At 38.0% G+C, this 17,828-nt stretch overlaps 1 protein-coding gene across 1 annotated transcript in view; it reads left to right on the forward strand.

The window, feature by feature from the left end:
* Window positions 1–17,828, forward strand: part of LOC114064622 (potassium voltage-gated channel subfamily KQT member 1-like) — a gene marked incomplete at its 3' end in the record, with an annotated part of 62,150 nt that overhangs the window by 10,810 nt on the left and 33,512 nt on the right. The window contains exons 2-4 of the mRNA XM_027897838.1: window positions 2,809–2,899; window positions 11,553–11,679; window positions 16,267–16,345. Of these exons, the coding sequence (XP_027753639.1) occupies window positions 2,809–2,899; window positions 11,553–11,679; window positions 16,267–16,345 (297 nt within the window). The remainder of the gene's footprint in view (window positions 1–2,808; window positions 2,900–11,552; window positions 11,680–16,266; window positions 16,346–17,828) is intronic.

Below are 17,828 nucleotides of genomic sequence, written 5' to 3' on the forward strand. Positions count from 1 at the left end.
TTGGGGTTCCATGGCCAAAAGGAAGACTAGATATCTTTCAAATGTAAAGCATCACTAGTGGGAGAGGTTTCCAGCATTTTGTGGAGTTGTTATCAAAAAAAAGAGTCCTTGGTACTGGGAAGGCCTTGGCTGAAAGCACTTCTTGCACTATCTCCTAGGACTCAAAAAGGATGGTAAAGTTCTTTTGGAGGAAGCCAAGAGAAGATTATCATGTCTGAGTGCATGCCTGCGTGGTAGAACTGAGGGCGTTGGTTTGTCTGTTTGTAGCACTGGAGCGACAGCTTTTTACTGCAGTTACATGCAGTAGAAAAAAATCTTTGTTTCTGTATTTTGGATCTGCTGTGAAATGGGTAATGCTGTGTATGCCAGCCGAACAAATATTTTTTTTTTTATTAATGGAAAGAATAAAATGCAGATGATCTTGTTTAACATCTAACCCCACTGCACAGCTGTTGGACTGCAGGTTTCCAGAACTTGTTCCCTGGGCACACGTTGCTCCAAGACATGGCACTGGCTTTATTCCAGCTAGATCAGATGCTGTGGGACTGGGACAGAATGAGATCAGAGCCCACAGCGCCTTTTCTGAGTAATTATTAGCAGTTTTAGTATCTATTAACACAATTTTTCTCTCCACAGAATTCGCCTGGCTGGGAAACACATACGGTCTTCTCATTATATAAAAGTGAAAAATCACTGGGATTGTTTTAGGACTTGCCACTGAGGGCACTTAATGGCCCTATCTTTCAGCCAAGGTGGACTCAAAAAGAGAGCTTTTTTTCTTTAATAAAACGCATTTTTCTCCAGTGCCAAACTACATGCAGGAGTGCTGCCACTGCAGTTTGCTGCTGAGCTGTGCAACAGATCTTTTTACATTGTTTCTTTGTTTGTTTGTTTCTTGTGTGTTTTGGTTTGGTTTGGTTCTTCTGTTGCTGTTCTTGATTAATCTGTGATTGATCTGTGATTGACTTTGGCTTTGTCCCCACTGCAACTTGATCTGTACTCGGCTCGTGATCTGCCTTCGTTATTTGCTGGGAAGGAGTGACACTCACTGGCCAGAAGATATAGTGCCATAAAATAAGTGAATTTAAAGGGTCTTTCGAATTTTTTGGAAATGGAAAGAGTGTCTCAATATATTATCTCTTTTTCTCTTTTTTTTTTTTTAATTTTTTTTTAATTTATTTTTTTTTTATTTTTATTTTAATGTTTACAAATTCTGTTACTTTTCCTGAGGCCTAATGGGAAATGTGGTTGAAGATGTAGTGATAATATCTGCAGGGTATGTAAGGATATGCAGTTCTTCTCTTTGCCTGCCTTAGAGTGGAAAAGGTGTAAAGTGCACTGTTATTCTCAGTATCTCAGTATCAGTATGATAGACAATATTTAGAATGGGAATAACCCCTAATAAATGTTTATTTATTGCTAGTGAGGGCAGTAAAAGAAGACAAAGGTATTTTGAAAGGAGGTGATTGAAATGGCAGGGATCTGGAAGAAATGAAAGGGCTTTACTGGGAGGAAGTTACCACACCTTTGTACGTGCATTTTGCCTACAAATAAGAGCTGCAATCATGGCAGGAATAGAACAAAAATTGCATAAAAAAAAGATGAGAAGCAGCAGACCGACCAGTTTCAAGAGGTGCTTGGTACATTTATGCTTGAGGTGTTTGATATGCTGATTTCAGGGACCAGAGGGGTTTTTATGTTCCATTTAAAAAAAAAAAAAAATCTGCATTTTCTTTACATGGAAAACAGTTCTACTGTGTCAAGGAAAAGCTAAAGGTTTACATGTTCCCATGCCTAGACTGTTCTGGTGTGGGATGCTGGCAACACCCTCATGCTGTAAACTCCTTATTGACTTGCTTTTTTTTTCATTTGACAAAGGCTGGCTTGTGTTTCGGGGCCTCTCCTGAACACTTTGCTCTGTTTTTCATTTTTTTGAAGCCTCACTCTCTGGTCATGTTGGACTTCTGCCCCCTCTGCTGGCTGGCTTGTCTTTGGTCAGCGTAGCAGCTCATTGAAGCAAATTTAGGGTTTTTTTGTGATAGATCTCTGTACCCCCTGTAACATACCACCATTTTCAAACAGACAAGCGCTTGAGGTGGAAGTAAACCTGATGAATAATATGCTTGACAAGCTGTTTATGCTGAAATGAACGCAGTAGCAGGATTGGGTGATGGGCAGTGTAACTGGTAAATCTTGAGAACATGGCTGAGATCCATCCCGTGCTGAAAGAATTTCACTGAGTTGTGTTACCTGGATCTCTTTCCTCGTTCAGCCTTATTTTTTTCTAAAGACATTTCAGCCCTTGATGTTTGTCATTAATTAAGAAATCATTAAGATGTATCAATAAAGTGGGAGTACTTCGACTGATTCTTCAGTAACTACACAGTAATTTTACTGTAACAGCAAATAATTGGTAGAGAACTTTTTAAAGTGCAAATAGATGTCAGAAACCTATGCAGGGAGAGAACCCTTAAGAAACTGAGCTGTGTGGTGGAGAGAACCTGGTGGACATGGAAGTGTTAGCTTGATGTTTGGGCTTGATGACCTTAGAGGCCTTTTCCAACCTAAATGATTCTGGGATTCTATGCTATACCCATTTGTATGCTCCTTTGTGTGTAAACATTCTTTAATGTAAACATGTTTCTTAAAAGTTAATGAATGCAAAATGATACTGACTTGACCAGGAAGAACTAACTGATTAAACACAAAATACTTGAGATGGAAAAAGTTGTGGGGATGCAACATAAAACTAGATCTAGATTTACAGTTCAACTTCACAAGTCACTAAATGCTGTTTTCTTTCTGCAGGTTTCTCTTGGTGCTGGTATGTTTAATATTCAGTGTACTGTCTACTATAGAGCATTATTCTGAATTTGCCACTGGAACCCTTTTCTGGATGGTAAGTGAACTTTTTTTTGGAAAGACTAATCAGCGTGATTAAATCTAGATTGCTTTAGGTGAGCAAGGGGGGCAGATGCTAAAAATCCTCATGCAGAGCATGTTACCAGGACATTTTAAATAATGCCAGATTTCATTAAAGGAAGTTCATAGTTTAATGGGGATGATGATTTTCTAAATCTTTAAACCATGAGGATACTTTTTGGTCTCAGTGTGTGGTAAATATTCTTATTGTAGTTTTGTTTTGGTTGTTTTTGTTTGGATTTTTTGGTGTTTTGTTTTGTTTTGTTTTTCCCCTAAATGGTGACTTTTAATGTGTTTTGGAATTTGGTTTTCTGTCTGCTTTAAAAATAATGAACAGTTATTTATTTGTTTTCTATGGCTTAGACTACATTAGCACATGCAGTTTTGGGTGCAACTGACTGTGCCATCGTCAGGATCCCTGGGTTATTTGGAGATTTTGATTAATGTTAATCCTGTAGCAAATGCTGCTTGGCCTTTAAGCTACACTCAGTGTCAAACCAAGTGCAGTACTCTGAGATATAGTCTCACAAATTATCGTGCCATGCCTGACTATCAGAAGGTGTGTAACCTGCTGTCTTCTAAGAATAACAATTTGAGAGGAGTGGAGAAAATGTGAATTTCTTGCCTTCTTATGTACTGCGTGGTAAAGCCTTTTCCCAACAGGCCTATGTGAGCATCAGAATTTTTGGAACTGGTTTAAAATTCCTTTTAAAAAATGGATTACTACATCTCATAAAACACAGGAAAAAATTATTAAGTAGTCTTTTTGTCTTTACCTATTGCTTGTTTGTTCTCTTTTTGTAACATAAAATACTGTTAAAATGCACATTCTGAGATAGTAAGAATCAACTAGAAACCCTGCCTGCTTGAAGTAATTTCATACTTCAGCTCTTCACTGACAAATTTACAGATAGTTTGGTAATAAATAATTTAAAAAGGAAGAAGTAGTCTTCTAGTTTTTTATCTACTTGTTCTTAAAATAAATATATGCACTCTTAACATTACCCTGGATCCCTGTCATAGATCAACTCTGTTTCCACTGACCAAATCTCTCAGAGCTGTAACCATTTCACTTCTTTTTGCTTTCACTCATTGAAATTTTCCCAGTGAGTTGAACTGATCAATCAAACCCATGCTGATTGCTTATGATGTCTCACAGTATAGAAATTTGGCTTGCTTAACTGTTCATTTTGACTTCTAATATTTGTAACTTCCATTTAAGTCTTCCTTTTGCACTCCTTGTTCTATGACTGATGCTCTAAGAAGAGGGGGAAAATCACCTCCCCCACAGGAGCTAAACACGTTTAGGAGTATTTTGACTTCAATTTCCATGGAAATTATTTTTTTAATTTAAAAAAAAAAAAAAAAAAGACCAGAAATACTATGTTTTCAGCAAAGTAGGCTTATGTCCATCTATTTTTTTCATCCCTCCTTCTTTATGTCACTTTTAAGTAACATTTTTATCCTTGCTTTTTATTGCAAGTTTTAATTCCCTAATAGATACTGCAATAATTTTATCTGATTCTATGATTCTATTGAAAAATTATTTTTAAAAAGTTGCCAAAACCTCTTGATTGGCCTTTTGCTTATACAGCTGGAGGCTGTAATGTTCTCTTGATATCTAGTAGTTTGTGTGTCAGCTTTGATCTGTAAATGGCATCTAGATCTTTAAGGATATAAAACTAAACTATAAAGTGGATCATATGTGTTTCTTCCTTTGAGGATTATTCTGATTTTCTATGCTTAGAGGTTATATATTTTTCTACCAGGAGAGGTCACCATGGTAGTTTGCAAAAGACAGATTTTTATTTTTATTGTAAAAAAAAAAGCTTACAAGAAGAGAGCTTCTTAGCTGTGGGACTAATTTCACTAATTGTGCTGTCCTAAAAGCAAGAACAAAATATTATTTTTATCATACACACTATGTTTTTACACAATGTGAGTAACAGACCACAACAAACAGTTTGTATAATCAAAGTCTTATAGGTGGGAAGTTTTCTCTGATTTAATATCATGATGTAAATCCCTTTTTATTTTAAGAATATCAAGTGTGTTCTTGACTTTGAGAAAACATATTGGTTTTGCTATAAATCATATTGATTCAACTTCATTAATTTGATTTTAATTGTATGCCACGATACATATAATGTTGTGGTCATTGCAACTGGAAGGAATATTGTTTATCTCAAGCTTTCCAAGTCAGAGCACATAACCTAAATGTGAAATCAGTGCAGCGTTTCCAGGCTAAGTGATAGTGGCAAAACTGTGTAGGAATTGATATCCTGGATTGGACTTAGTTATTCCAGTTGCATCTCTGATAGTGGTCTGTTTTCAGTGAAAAAGAAAAAAAAAGAAAAAAAAAGGAAGACTTTCTTACAAAACTGTTGTTTATTAAAACAGTAAAGTGCTTCTGAGTCTTTTCTTTCACCAGGGGTCACCAAATTCTGCCCATATTCTCCTGATGGGTGATTTCCTACTGCGCTTTTTTTCAGGCTTATTGAGTAAGGCTTTAAAGGGCATGAGCTGTCCCAGAGGCAGAGCCACAAGCGAGGTGGATATTCTGAGTGCTGCAGCTGCCATCCCCTTTCCTGTTTCAGCAGGGCTGGATCCTGTGGTTTTTCTGGATGAGTCAGGTCCTGTGGTACCTCCTCCTCTTGGAGACAGACTCCATGCTTTCCTTTGACGTGTTTCTTTGCTGGGAAAAGCAGCCTCATATCTTCCAAACACATAAACACTTGTAGTTCGTGGCACTCCTGCACCAGGGGATACAAAATACCCCTACAAAGACTGTCTTCAACCTCTTGCAGAGTGGAAACAAGGCTGCAACAAGCTTCACTGAGTCATCTCTGTGATTTATGTTGAAGTGTGTGTTCTAGTAGGTTTGAGGGCATTTTCTCCATCTCATCCAAGTGGTCAGTGTTAGAAAGTAATGGAATTTTCATCTGTTTCTTGCCTCTGTGCCAATTTGTAAATTCTAAATCTGGTCTTTGCCGCATTAACACTTAGGGCCATCTCCAGGACTGTTTAATAAGGTGATATATCGATAGTCTAATACATGAAGTTCACAGGTACCCCTGCTGGCCTCACCCCATCATTTCTTCCTGCTGATAATGGATATTTTACAGGTTATGGCCCGTAGAGTAGGTCCTATAGTATTTAGTGCTGTTTTGTGATATTAGTGCAATGTGTGTTGCCTGTGTAAAAGCAGGTGTTAATGAGGTGTCTGGTCCCTTAAAGGCACTGACAGGTAAACTGCCCCAGTAGAAAAAAAACACTGATTCTCGTAAACAGTGGAAGAGTCAGACTGTGTGAGTGTAGAATAAAAATAAGGACATGACTCAAGGGCTTTTGCTCTGTTCTTTTATTCCTCTAAACATGTGAGAGACAAAAGGAGGAAGAGAATCCCCGTTTCCTCCTCATCTTTTTGTTGGTCTGTGGGAAGATGAGAAAACAAATCAGGAATGTTATATTACTAACATGGTTATGGGATATTGTTTCATACATTAAACATACTAGCCAAACAAAAATGAGTCCACAGTACTTTCAAAACATTGCATAAGCTTAAGTTGTCTGCTGAGTGATCTTGCTCAGTTGCCACTGTCTTTCTAGAATCAAATGTAACCATCAAGCTTCTAGATGTGAATTATAAACCAATTATTCTTGTGGGTTGCATTACCCCCAGGCTGTGGGTTGCCCTAATGCACTTTAGAACGTGTTGTGTTGGGTGATGGCTGCGTACTTTTGAACTGTCTAAAATGGAAATCACTGTGCAGTAAGTATGAGACATTAACAAAGGGCCAACTCATAATGCCCTCAGTCAAATTCTATTCACTTTGGCTCTTTGTAGAGTTCTCTGTGCAAAGTGGTTTCAGAATGTGGCCCAAGAGACTAAAAAAAACCTTTCTTTCTTGGGAGTGAGAGGAAGGTGGAGAGGTACATGCAGGATTTTTTTCAATTCCTCTCCTTGAAATGTTGACACCCTCCCAAATCAAAAGGTTAAGAAACATGGAAATAATTATTTACAGTTCTGAAGTCCACATTCACATTGGATAGATCCACTTCAGGAGCAAAGCTAAACCCTTCCCCTCCTGCCAGAGATGGTCCCTTCACTATTTACTGAATCTTATGGATTCACTATTTGATCATGTTTGCCTTAGTGGGATCTTTCAGAATTAGGTAACTGAGAAAAAAGTCCTGCTCAAAAAGAGCTGATGCAGTAGTTAATTTTCTTTGTAGAAAAATTGTTGCCTGCTTAAATAGAAATAATAATAATAATAATAAAAAAAATCTTCTCTGTGACTCACCCAGCTCATTTGAATGGAAGTTGTCCCATGTGCTTCCCTCACTGGTGTACAGCTTCATTCCATACAGGAAACAGCAGATGCTGATAAACTGAAAGATAAGGATAGCCCCTGTATGAAGTCAGCAAATTCAGCACATTTATCAGGTGTGCATGGGAACATTTTTTTAAAGAAATGTCAAAGAAATCCATTTGTATCTAAACAACAGACTTCTAAAACTTCAGTGCACTGGTTTAACCTGAAAGATGTAAGTCTGAGTAAGCTGATGATACTACAGGACACTTAGCAGCATTTGGCCTTTTTTCTTCTACATATTGGATATTATATTTTCACATGGGATGTCTGTCATCTTTGTAAGAGCTAGCATGATGGTAAGAAATATATTTTCCTAGTATTTGAGTAGCTATTAAGCTAAACAGGTCGCTAAACTGACATTTTCAACTCTAAGAACTGGGAAACCTCGAAGGCAGGTTATCAGATTAAATTTTGGACACGAGTACACGTGTGCAAACATTTTGGACTGTTAAACCTTTATGCCCTGCTTCTGAGGCTTCATTGTTTGGAGCTGCCATTCCCTGACTGGATCTCCGTGAGCACACACACACTGTTCATTTAGCCATCCCACTTCCTCCTTTTACCCCAGCACCTAAATATTCCAATAAAAAAAAAAAAAAGTGAAGAGAGCCTTGTGTGTGTGTGCTCTCCACCTAAAACCCAGCTGCAGCTGAGAAAATACCCGTCCTTTTTCATGTGTGCACTTGAATCGCTCCTGCCCAACTTCCCTTCTCCCGCTCCTCCAGTGCAGTTATCCAGAACCAGACTGGCAGATAGCGTAAATTCCAGGCTGTGTGTTTCGTTTGAACACGCCCCTGCATGAAAATGTTGATTTTCTGTGCTAATGTGTTTTGTTTTGTTTTGTTTTGTTTTTAATTGGTCATCAATGACATTCTTGGGGAAAAGTTGGCGAGTTTCTTATTTGAATTAGATACGGATGGAAGTTATTTGCATGCGTATTTTCCTTAAAGTTCAGTGGGGTTTTTTTCCCATTTTTCATAAAAGTAGTAAAATGGAGTTATCCCAAGAATAGCATAAACACGTTTATGTGTTATTTGGTGATTAATTTGGGCAGAGGGGAGACTAATGCAGTGACTAGACTTAAGAAAAATAATAATAATTAAAAAAATAATAATAATTTAAAGGCTTCCACCTGACTGGGCAAAGAATATTATATAGGTGTGTGCTTTGGGTCTTTTTTCCAGACAAAAGGTAGAAGCACAGAATAATGGAACGCTGCTAATGACTCAGGGTCATTCAGGTAGTCATGTCAAATGTTCTGACAGTTTATGGCAGCTGTTCTGCTCAAAGGAGACCCAGCTTTTTATACCCTTCCTCTCCTGCCAGGAGTTCAGACAAGGGTTGCTGAGAAAAGTGGAAGGCTGACACTCAAAGCTGATTGCAAGGTGGAGCAGCCAAGGGTGTTTATGAGCTCTATTTTGATCAAATCTGACGTGCCTCTTATTTTTCGGAGGTAATGATCTGTTCCTAATGTTTGGTTTCATTCGAGGAGTTCATCCCTGGCTTTGTGCTGATGCCAAATGGCTTTCCAGGTTTATGAAATCTGCTGAGAATCCTTCATCATGTGTTTATTCCTTGACCATTTCCAGGAGAAGAGGAAAAATAATGCTGAGAGCCCAAATGAAAAGATTCTGTGGGATCCTTGTGAGTCTAATCCCATTTCAGAAGCAAGGGTTCTGGAAAATTTCAGAAAGCTAAAGGAAGATCTCAAACATACAAACGGGTGTAAATTTAATTTGCAGAGGTATTTTTGCAGATTTTAATCTGGTTCATGTTTTGTCCTCAAGTCCTCCACCATCATTTATTGTCATTCCAGTGAGATTAAGTGCTTTTTTCTGACTTTCCAGAAAACTGCTGGTTTGTTTGTTTGTTTGTTTGTTTTTCTTTACCAGAAGGTAAATATGAGGCAATAAATTTAAGGTTCTGAAAAGTGTTTATGTGTAGAAGAGGAAAAAGAGGCAGGTTAGGGCTCTTTTTAAAAGGTGAGTTTAGTGAGGTGAAGATGATCAGCCTTGACAGCCCTGGAAATGGATGTCTCCTATCTTACATCAGGAGCACACAAAACAAGAGTGGAAGTTTCATAATCTTCCTGGTTTGTTTTTTTTTTTTTTTTCAGGGACCACCTATAGAGCTCTGATGTTTGTCCAGTTTCCATGCTTTTTTTGATCTTTGGCCTGTCTGAGGCTGCCAACAAATGTGTTAATGGCTGTGGTTTTGGTGTGTGGACACCTGTCTGAGAAAAAATGAACTGAGATCAGTAATTAATTTCAAATTTCTTGAAGATGCAAATTCCTCCTTTTCCTCCTCCTGGTCCACAATTTCTTTTTCCTTCCATTAACTGTGTAACTTCATTTACTTCAGTAGGGTTTCCTGGATATAACCAGGATGTGATCCTGTTGGCAGATGAAATTAAATCGCAGGTTCTGACATTTGCCTTGAGAGTAAAATAAATTTTAATTTCAGCTTTCAAAAGTACCCTCCAAAGATCATCCAGGAATAACCTAAGTCTAAGAAGTCTTTGCTTCCTCAGCACTCACCTGCTTGTCTCCTTTCCACACTTTTTTTTTACCTGACTCAGTAATTCCAATACACAGACCTGTAAAAATGATTCTTCCACTGCCATAAAATGTCCTGCTCCCTTTGCTGGAAATAAGAGATCCCTGATAAGTGACTTGCAAACAAATGCTACTCAGTGATGATACCAGGAACCTGCTAGAAAACATAGTTTAATAAGTGGGAGAGCATTTTGCAAGATTCCAGAAATGTAAGAATTGTTTTCCTTTGCAGATTGTTCTTGGGTTTTGCTCTCACTATTATGCTTGAATAAATATTTGCATTCAGATTTCAGACAGAACACAAACCTAGAAGAATTATTTCTGGATGCTCAAGATAATACATTAATTAAAAAAAAAAAAATCAAGCTTGGGGAGTTGATTTGTTGTGTATTTTCTTGTGCTTCGGCCTGGAAACTGTGCTGTAAACTTTCTTAACTTTATACCAGTCCTTGGTTTAGCCAGGCTGAAAGTGCCATGAAAGCAGAGGAAAACTGTGCATATTTTCTTGGTTCTCATTCCAGGCCAAACAAGGAGGCAGAAGTGAATACAGAAATGTGAACCTAGCTTTGTTAAAAATCCAAACTGGCATGAAGTTTTTGCATATAAGTTTAGAGGTTTTCTTATCTGTTTTTCAGCTTTGAAATATTTTGCTCTCTTTTCAGCCATCCACAATGGCAGCTTTAAAGACATGTTGGTCTTGTTATTCAGTGAAAATTGTGATTTAAGTGTGTTCACTCTTTGGGTGCTTTAGAATTCCCCAGGTGCAGGTTACACGCTTGTTTAAGCTAAAATACAAATATTTTCCGAAGCTGTAAATTATGTAGTAGGTGTTTGGTGGCTCTGGGTTACTGGATGCAGTTTGGGTTGGAACAAAGCCTAGAAGTTGTATTTTGGCTGTGCTGGTATGTTGAAATGGTGGAGGGAAACAAGGAAGGAAGGAAGGAAGGAAGGAAGGAACAAAGATCTCAACAAATCTGTCCAGGTGGTTGATCTTTACTAATCTGCTTTCTTTAGAAGTATTTCAAGTATCTTATTCTTGGTTGTGCACAAGTGCTTTACAATGCAGTGCTGGAGAGGGAAACAATACTAAAATATAGGTAATTTGTGTATTTTCCGTGCTGTATTTTCCATGCTCTGGCACCACCCAGATCCACAGCAGAGCACTCCAGGTTAAGGAGGAGAGGGTGGGATTCCATCCTGGGGGAAGTTCAGGTTCTCAGGAACAAAGAGACCCACCAGGAGCCCACAGCTTGCACCCAGTTCCAACAAACATTGAAATTGCACTTTTTGATTTTTATGTTCATAAATTATTTTTCATGATCTAGAAATGTTTCATATACTTGTTAGGTTTAGGAATGATATGCTGTGCAGCTGCCCTCCATTCTTTTTTTAAAAAAAAATTAAGTTTTCGAAAGAAACAAAAGAAGAAGAAAATCGTGATTTTCCCTGTGATAGACTGATGGAATGAAACCATCCATTTGCTCATGCAAATCACATTCAGGAACAAATTATATCTCCCTTTTATGTCCTAGCTGGCATATGCATATAAAAATCAGACATCTTAGGCACAATCCTTTTTATTGCACCGTTCATCTCAACGAAATTATTTGTGTCAGTCACAGGAAAAAATTAGATGTGCAAACTGTAATCTAATGAAAAAGAAAAAACCTCTGATATCTTGTCCTTTTAATTCTGATAGGAAATAGTGCTGGTTGTGTTCTTTGGTGCTGAGTATTTGGTCAGGTTGTGGTCTGCAGGCTGCAGGAGTAAATACGTCGGCTTCCAGGGAAGGATCCGCTTTGCCCGCAAGCCCATATCGATTATTGGTAAGATTTAAACTCTTTTTTCCTCCCCCTTTTTTTCTTTTTTTTTTAAAGATGTCAGAGCTGTGTCTGTTCCTCCTGCATTTATCTGCTCTGTGAACCTGTGCAATTATTTCTGCTTTTGGCTTTCTAGAACTGAACATTTAAAATAGGACCGTGAGACACGGGCAGAGATCAACCTTAAAAAGGCAGAATTATAAGTGAAGAAATGACTAAATCTCTTTGTTTAATTGGAGAAAATTGGTAAAATTTTGGACCCAAAATCCTCCTTTAGGTCTCCTGTAGAAAGCAAGCACAAAGGTGAGTGTAAATGGAGAAAAAACGTGGAAGTGGGAAAAGCAGGACTCTGGAAAAATTTTATTGGGTAGCAGTAAAATTAAACAATTTTAGGTGGTTTGAGGGACTGTTGTTAAGTAGAATTTCTGGAGCAGGAGAGATTTCAGGAGAGGTGACTAATAGAACCTGGGATTAATAAAAAAGTGATGGTGTTTGGACAAAATTATAATAGACCATAAAATCACGGAGTCCATTATACAGAGCTGCAAATTTTACATTCGTCAAGCATCAACTCATTGAGTTTTAAATAGAGCACAAAGACAGTGTAAAAGAGGAGAAAATGAGCTGATTTTTTCCTTAACCATCTGTGACACTGTGGGACAGTGGAACAACTCAGGAAACAAGATATTCTATTATATATCTAGATATGAGTAATGAATAATGTGAGGAGCTGCTGTACACACTTTTGGGTTACTGAGGGACAAGAATCATCCTGACTCATCCTATAATCTTCAAATCAGCATGAATAAAGTACAAACACTAGAGAAAGAAATTAAAGGTTGGAACAGAATGTAAAAATAAGGTATTCATTTTACTTCTGCATTAATACAAAAGTCTGTATTTCAAAATCAGAAAAATTCCACTGAAATTTCTTTGACAGCAGGGAGATTTTTTTTTTCTATGGGTTTTTGTTCACATTAAAATTTGGATTAATTCTTAGAAAGTTCAATTTTGAATTTAATTTCTTCCATTATCTTTCCTTCTGTCTCTAATTGTAAATAAAAATTACTTTGGTGCTTATTACTTAAAGGAGATTTAGCAGTCAAGCCTAAATGTTGCTTTCTTCTATAAACTTTTAAAATATTATTGAGTCCTATGCTGCATAAAATAGTATGTTAACGTGCAACTTCTGTAGCTGGGAAAGGAGAATGTTAAGATAGGACACATTATTTCTTGAATGTTATTTTAACATTTTAGGTGCAATGGAAAATGATGCAACTTCCCTACCTTGTAAACCTTTTTTCTTTTTTTTTTTTCCCCATTTTTTATTTCTTAGGCAGATGTTCTAAAGTTAGCCTGATTTTTCTCTTCTTTGCAGACAGATTGCAGGTGATGACACGTATGTGAGAAAAGACAATTCTATCATTACCTTTTGTTTCTCCTGGTTTTGACAGGATGCAGTTCGAAAGATGTAAGGGGGACAAAAGTTACTGGTGTAGAGACTCGTGTGACCATCTCACATTGTCCTTAAGTAAAGCACAGTAGAACTTTATTTATAAGCACCTTTAATTGGTTGTGTGTACAGCTCTGAAAAAGCAGCAGCATCTGGTATGTAAAGCTCCAGTTATCATTATAATTCAGGAAAGGCTGATAGACCAAAAAAATTCAGCAAAAAAAAAAAAAAAAGGTGATGTAAATCAAACTCAAATATGTTCAAATAGTCTGTATAATTTAAGTCCTTGTGGACATCATATTATCTTCAGACCACCAAGGACTCTCCTTTAAGCTGAGGACTCTTTACATTCTGTAATAAAATACATCAATAAAATACAAATATTCTTACTGTTTTAAATTTAAAAATTATTAATTGCTTCTAACGAAAAAGCTGAGAATTGCACATTACAGAATAAACTTCTGAAAACATTCGAGGCACATCAGAAATTTACTCAAATAAAAAGCAATACTCGGGTAAGCTACAGTAGAGGTGTTATGTGACTGAAGTTTATGTATAACCAAACAATACTGGCAAGCTGATCTTTTATATTAATGCCTGCTGGTCTGTAGGTAGAAACTTCATGTAAGTAGGTAGAAACTTCAAGAAGGATATCCACATATTGCTGTTTATAAATTACCAGAATTTAGTTGTTTTGTTTTGTTTTTTTTTTTTAAATTACCGAACTTCCTGACACTTCAGTTTTTAAGAACTGCCATAAATACAAGTGTGATGCTATTCTAAATACCAGTGCTAGTTAGAGTTAGAGTTGAGAAAGTTATTTAAACAAATGTTGGCTCTTTCTGCTGATGTTTTCCGTGCCAGTGTCTGCTTCAGTTTGGGTCTTGTAGAGACATTTCATGCAGGATGTGTAAGTTGTTCCTGGGAAAGGCAATTCTGACAGGTTCTTATGGAGAAACACTAGCACTTCCACACTTGAAATTTAATGACAAAATAGCTTTTTTTAATATCACTGAAAATCCAAACTGACTAACAAGGCCCTGAAAATTTGGTAGCTTGTTTGTGCTTCAAACACCCTGCTAGAGAATGCCCTTATATTCCTGAGAGACTGAAACTGCAGTGAGCCTGCACAATTCAAATTTCAGGTTTCTTGGAGCAGCAGGGCTGGGGCTGGAAGTGGAAAATCTGTTGGTTTTGGTTTTATAGTGCTCTTCCTGAATCTGCCCAGGGCACATGGAAAATACCAGGCTCGAATGCTGAGGCAGAAGGAATGAGCTGGGAAATACAGGCTCAGTACAATGCCAGGAGAGTGGATGAGGGATGTAAAGGTTTGGGAGAAGAACGTTTAAAGAGACTGAAAAACCATCAGGAGATTGAAGGAAAAACAGCAGGGGCTGAAAATAGATGGGATTGAAAGGTGGCAGTGAAAGAACAGAAGGCTGTGCTGACGATCTAGACTGTAAAATAGGACTATTTGGACCAGTAAACTGAGATTAGTGAGAGAAGCCTAAAGATTGGAAACTAAAATGAGAAACAGGAGCAGAGAAGAAGCAGGGATAAAAGAACAGAAATATCTCTACCACGTAGAACGCTTTCAGAAAAGTAGAAAGAGCAAATGAAAAATCAGTTTTATTCTCACTACCTGATTGAAACTCATTTCCTAAGAGTCAGTCTTCTCCCCCTTCAGTGCTGGTCATAGGATCAGTATGTATATTTCTGATAATTTAGTGAGGACACAGGTGCATCATTTGCTTAAGAGCAAAGATCTGTTATTATGACATGATGGCAGGAAAACCCGCCCTAAATTCTGATATTTACAAACATACGTTCACACATATACCTAATGAGGAATAGCGTGAAAAATTCGGAAAGCTGGGCATTCGGAAATTAAGATTATCCCCAAATGGAGGCTCTTTTGTACCCTCATCCCTCCCTTTATTTATTTCATTTTCATAAGTGTACAATTATCGTTGCACGCTCCTTAAAGTGCTATCATTTGGGGAGGATTCCAGCTTTTACAGCAGAAAAACCAGACCGATACTGGAAATCCGTCCCAGTCAGGGAGTGAGGGATGCTGTTGGCTGTAGAACTTCCACAGTATTTGTTGCAGCAACCACTTACACGGTTGTGAGCGAGGCAGGAGGAGGTTTCAAGGAGAGGAAAAAACAAGTTAACCTTTTCAAAGGAAGCTGCTGCTGCCGCCTCTCCAGTTGGCCCCTGTCCTGCCTCTTGCCCAGGCAGGGCACGGAAACTCCGTGGCAGTCAGCTGGAGCAGTTTGCACAAGTGTGCCTCGTTTGCTGGGTGTCCAAGGGAAGGCTTTGAAGTTGGGTTACGGAGGTTCTGAGCTCTCACAGCTGCGAGTGAGGTCAGCAGGCGCTGGTTTTTGGTTTTTTGGTTTTTGTTGGTTTTTTTTTTTTTTTTTTTTTAAGTGCTCCATAACGTTGAGTGCTCTGAAGAATAAAGTGCTGCCTGTTTGAAGCTGGCAAGGGAAATTTAACCGAACTTTTCCTCTTTCTGTCTGCATTTGCTGCCCATTTATGATACTGCCCTGTAGTTTCTGGTTAGAATTTGAATTTTGATGCTCTAAAGGGGTTTACCACAGAAATGCCCATGAGGAAATAAGAAAAATGTCTTCTCAGAATAATGTTAGAGTAAGCTTCAGTCATTAAAAGAAACAAGACATGGTCACTGAACTAGGATAAGAGAAAATAAAGGATGCTGGCACCGTGAACACAATCCATCATGTGCATTGTATGGTGCTGGAACTGTGTAAACTGTGCAGTCGTGGAAACAAAAAACAAGGAACTCTGGAAACAATTATTTTTTCATGCAAATAAAGACTGTAGCACAAAGTAAACCAACAACTTTGTTTGTTTTGATTTCTTTTTTTCCAGCAAACCTTTGTTCTGACAGTTCCCTAAACTTTGAAAGCTTGGCTTTACAACTTTGACACAATTTTTAAACCAAGTGTATGCATGATACTTGACTTGATGCATTTCATTACTGAGTGAAGCAAACTCTTACTTTTCCTCGTAAATCAAAAGCCTTTTTTTTTTTAAAGCTTTTTCCTCAGTCTATATTTTTTGTGTATTTCAGTGCTGAGATCTAAAAATTAATACTTTTTTTTTTTTTTTAACAGATCTCATTGTGGTTGTGGCCTCAATTATTGTTCTGAGCATAGGATCTAATGGGCAGGTGTTTGCTACCTCTGCAATAAGGTATGTTCTTCTGGTGATGCAGCTCTTCAGTACCACAGATGTTACCATCGGGTGTATATCTGATTTCCTAATTTTTGAATTAGATGTATTTCTGATTTTCCCAACGTAGGAACAGTTATTCTGTTGAAACACTGGGCAGTGGAGGACTGTATGCTTTTGTGCTCGATCACTGCTGGGCAACAAGGGTACAGAAACAAGGCATATGAAAGATGGTGGGAATGCTGAAGCCAAATGGAAAAAAAATTAAATGTTATGTCCTATGTAAAACATCAAACAGCTCTCCTTCTGAGACAAGAGAGTATTACAGAACATCAGTTTATTTAAGAAGTAATCCAGACAGCACTTAAGTCGGTACTTTTTTGAGTATGAGTAATTACTTTGTTTAAAGAGTAATTATGCTTTGGTGGATTTGTTTGGCACAAGCAACTCACACTGCACATGAACCAGAAACATTTGATGTCTGCAGTGTTTGTTCAGCTTGCAGCAAGCACTGCGAGCTTGTTTTGGGAGCAAAAGTGGGTAAATAGAAGAGAAGAATGATAAGCAGAGTAGGTGAACTCCCCGCTCCTTCTAACTTGACTTGCAGGACGCACTGCCTGTTCTGTCACAGGCCTCTGATTTCCAGTGCAGTCTGATCACTGGGAAGTGAGAATGTACAGTACTGTCTAAACTCTCCAGCTGTGTAAACAAACTCTGCAGGGAACTACAGGTATGAAGCATTTTGAAGGTGACTCTTACCACAGAACACGAATCGTTACGTGATAATAAAGACTCACATGAGCAAAGTGAATGTGATTCATCAGCTTGTACAGGAAAAGAGGAGGGTGAATGTGAAAATTCCAGCAGTTTCGTTGAATTTAACTAGAAGCATAAGAAGAACTTTTCTGAAAACCTTCTCGCGGTTTCAAGGTCACCAAATTGATAAAAGAGGTCTTAATTCCAACAAATTCCTCTTCTCTTTTTAGTGGAAATGCGCTGTGCATGTTTGGGGGCTATCTGGATTTTCTTGTTCTTTGTTTCATGTTTTTTCAACCTTCATTTGTAAAACTGCCAGCCTGTGCCATGCCTGCCAGCACTGGGCAGTAACACAGCTGTGACCAGCTTGGATCCAAAAGGCAGGAAAATCAAGACCTGATCCTGGCATCCTGAGCTGTGTCTGATAACTGTACAGGGGATTGACATGTGGATCTCTCCCCTCCTGACATGAGCAATTGCATTGTGTAAGTCTGTTTGTGCTCACATATTTGGTAGCCTTGTCATTACACTGAGGAACCATATGGACATTTATTTTTCTTTACTTGAAAATATATATATGGAGTTTATGATTCATTTATTGTCCTAAAAGGACATAGGACTGTATCCATTTCCAACTGGATTATTTCTGTAGCTCACACAACAAGGACTTCAGTGATACCACCTTTGATTCATGTTCTGCTTTTGGCAAATAGAGAAAACAGTTTGCTCCTACTTGTGTTAGAAAAGC

The sequence above is a fragment of the Empidonax traillii genome, unplaced genomic scaffold, assembly GCF_003031625.1.
Source record: "Empidonax traillii isolate 1590-97213 ecotype Southwest subspecies unplaced genomic scaffold, ASM303162v1 scaffold562:size474401, whole genome shotgun sequence".
Lineage (NCBI taxonomy): Eukaryota > Metazoa > Chordata > Aves > Passeriformes > Tyrannidae > Empidonax > Empidonax traillii.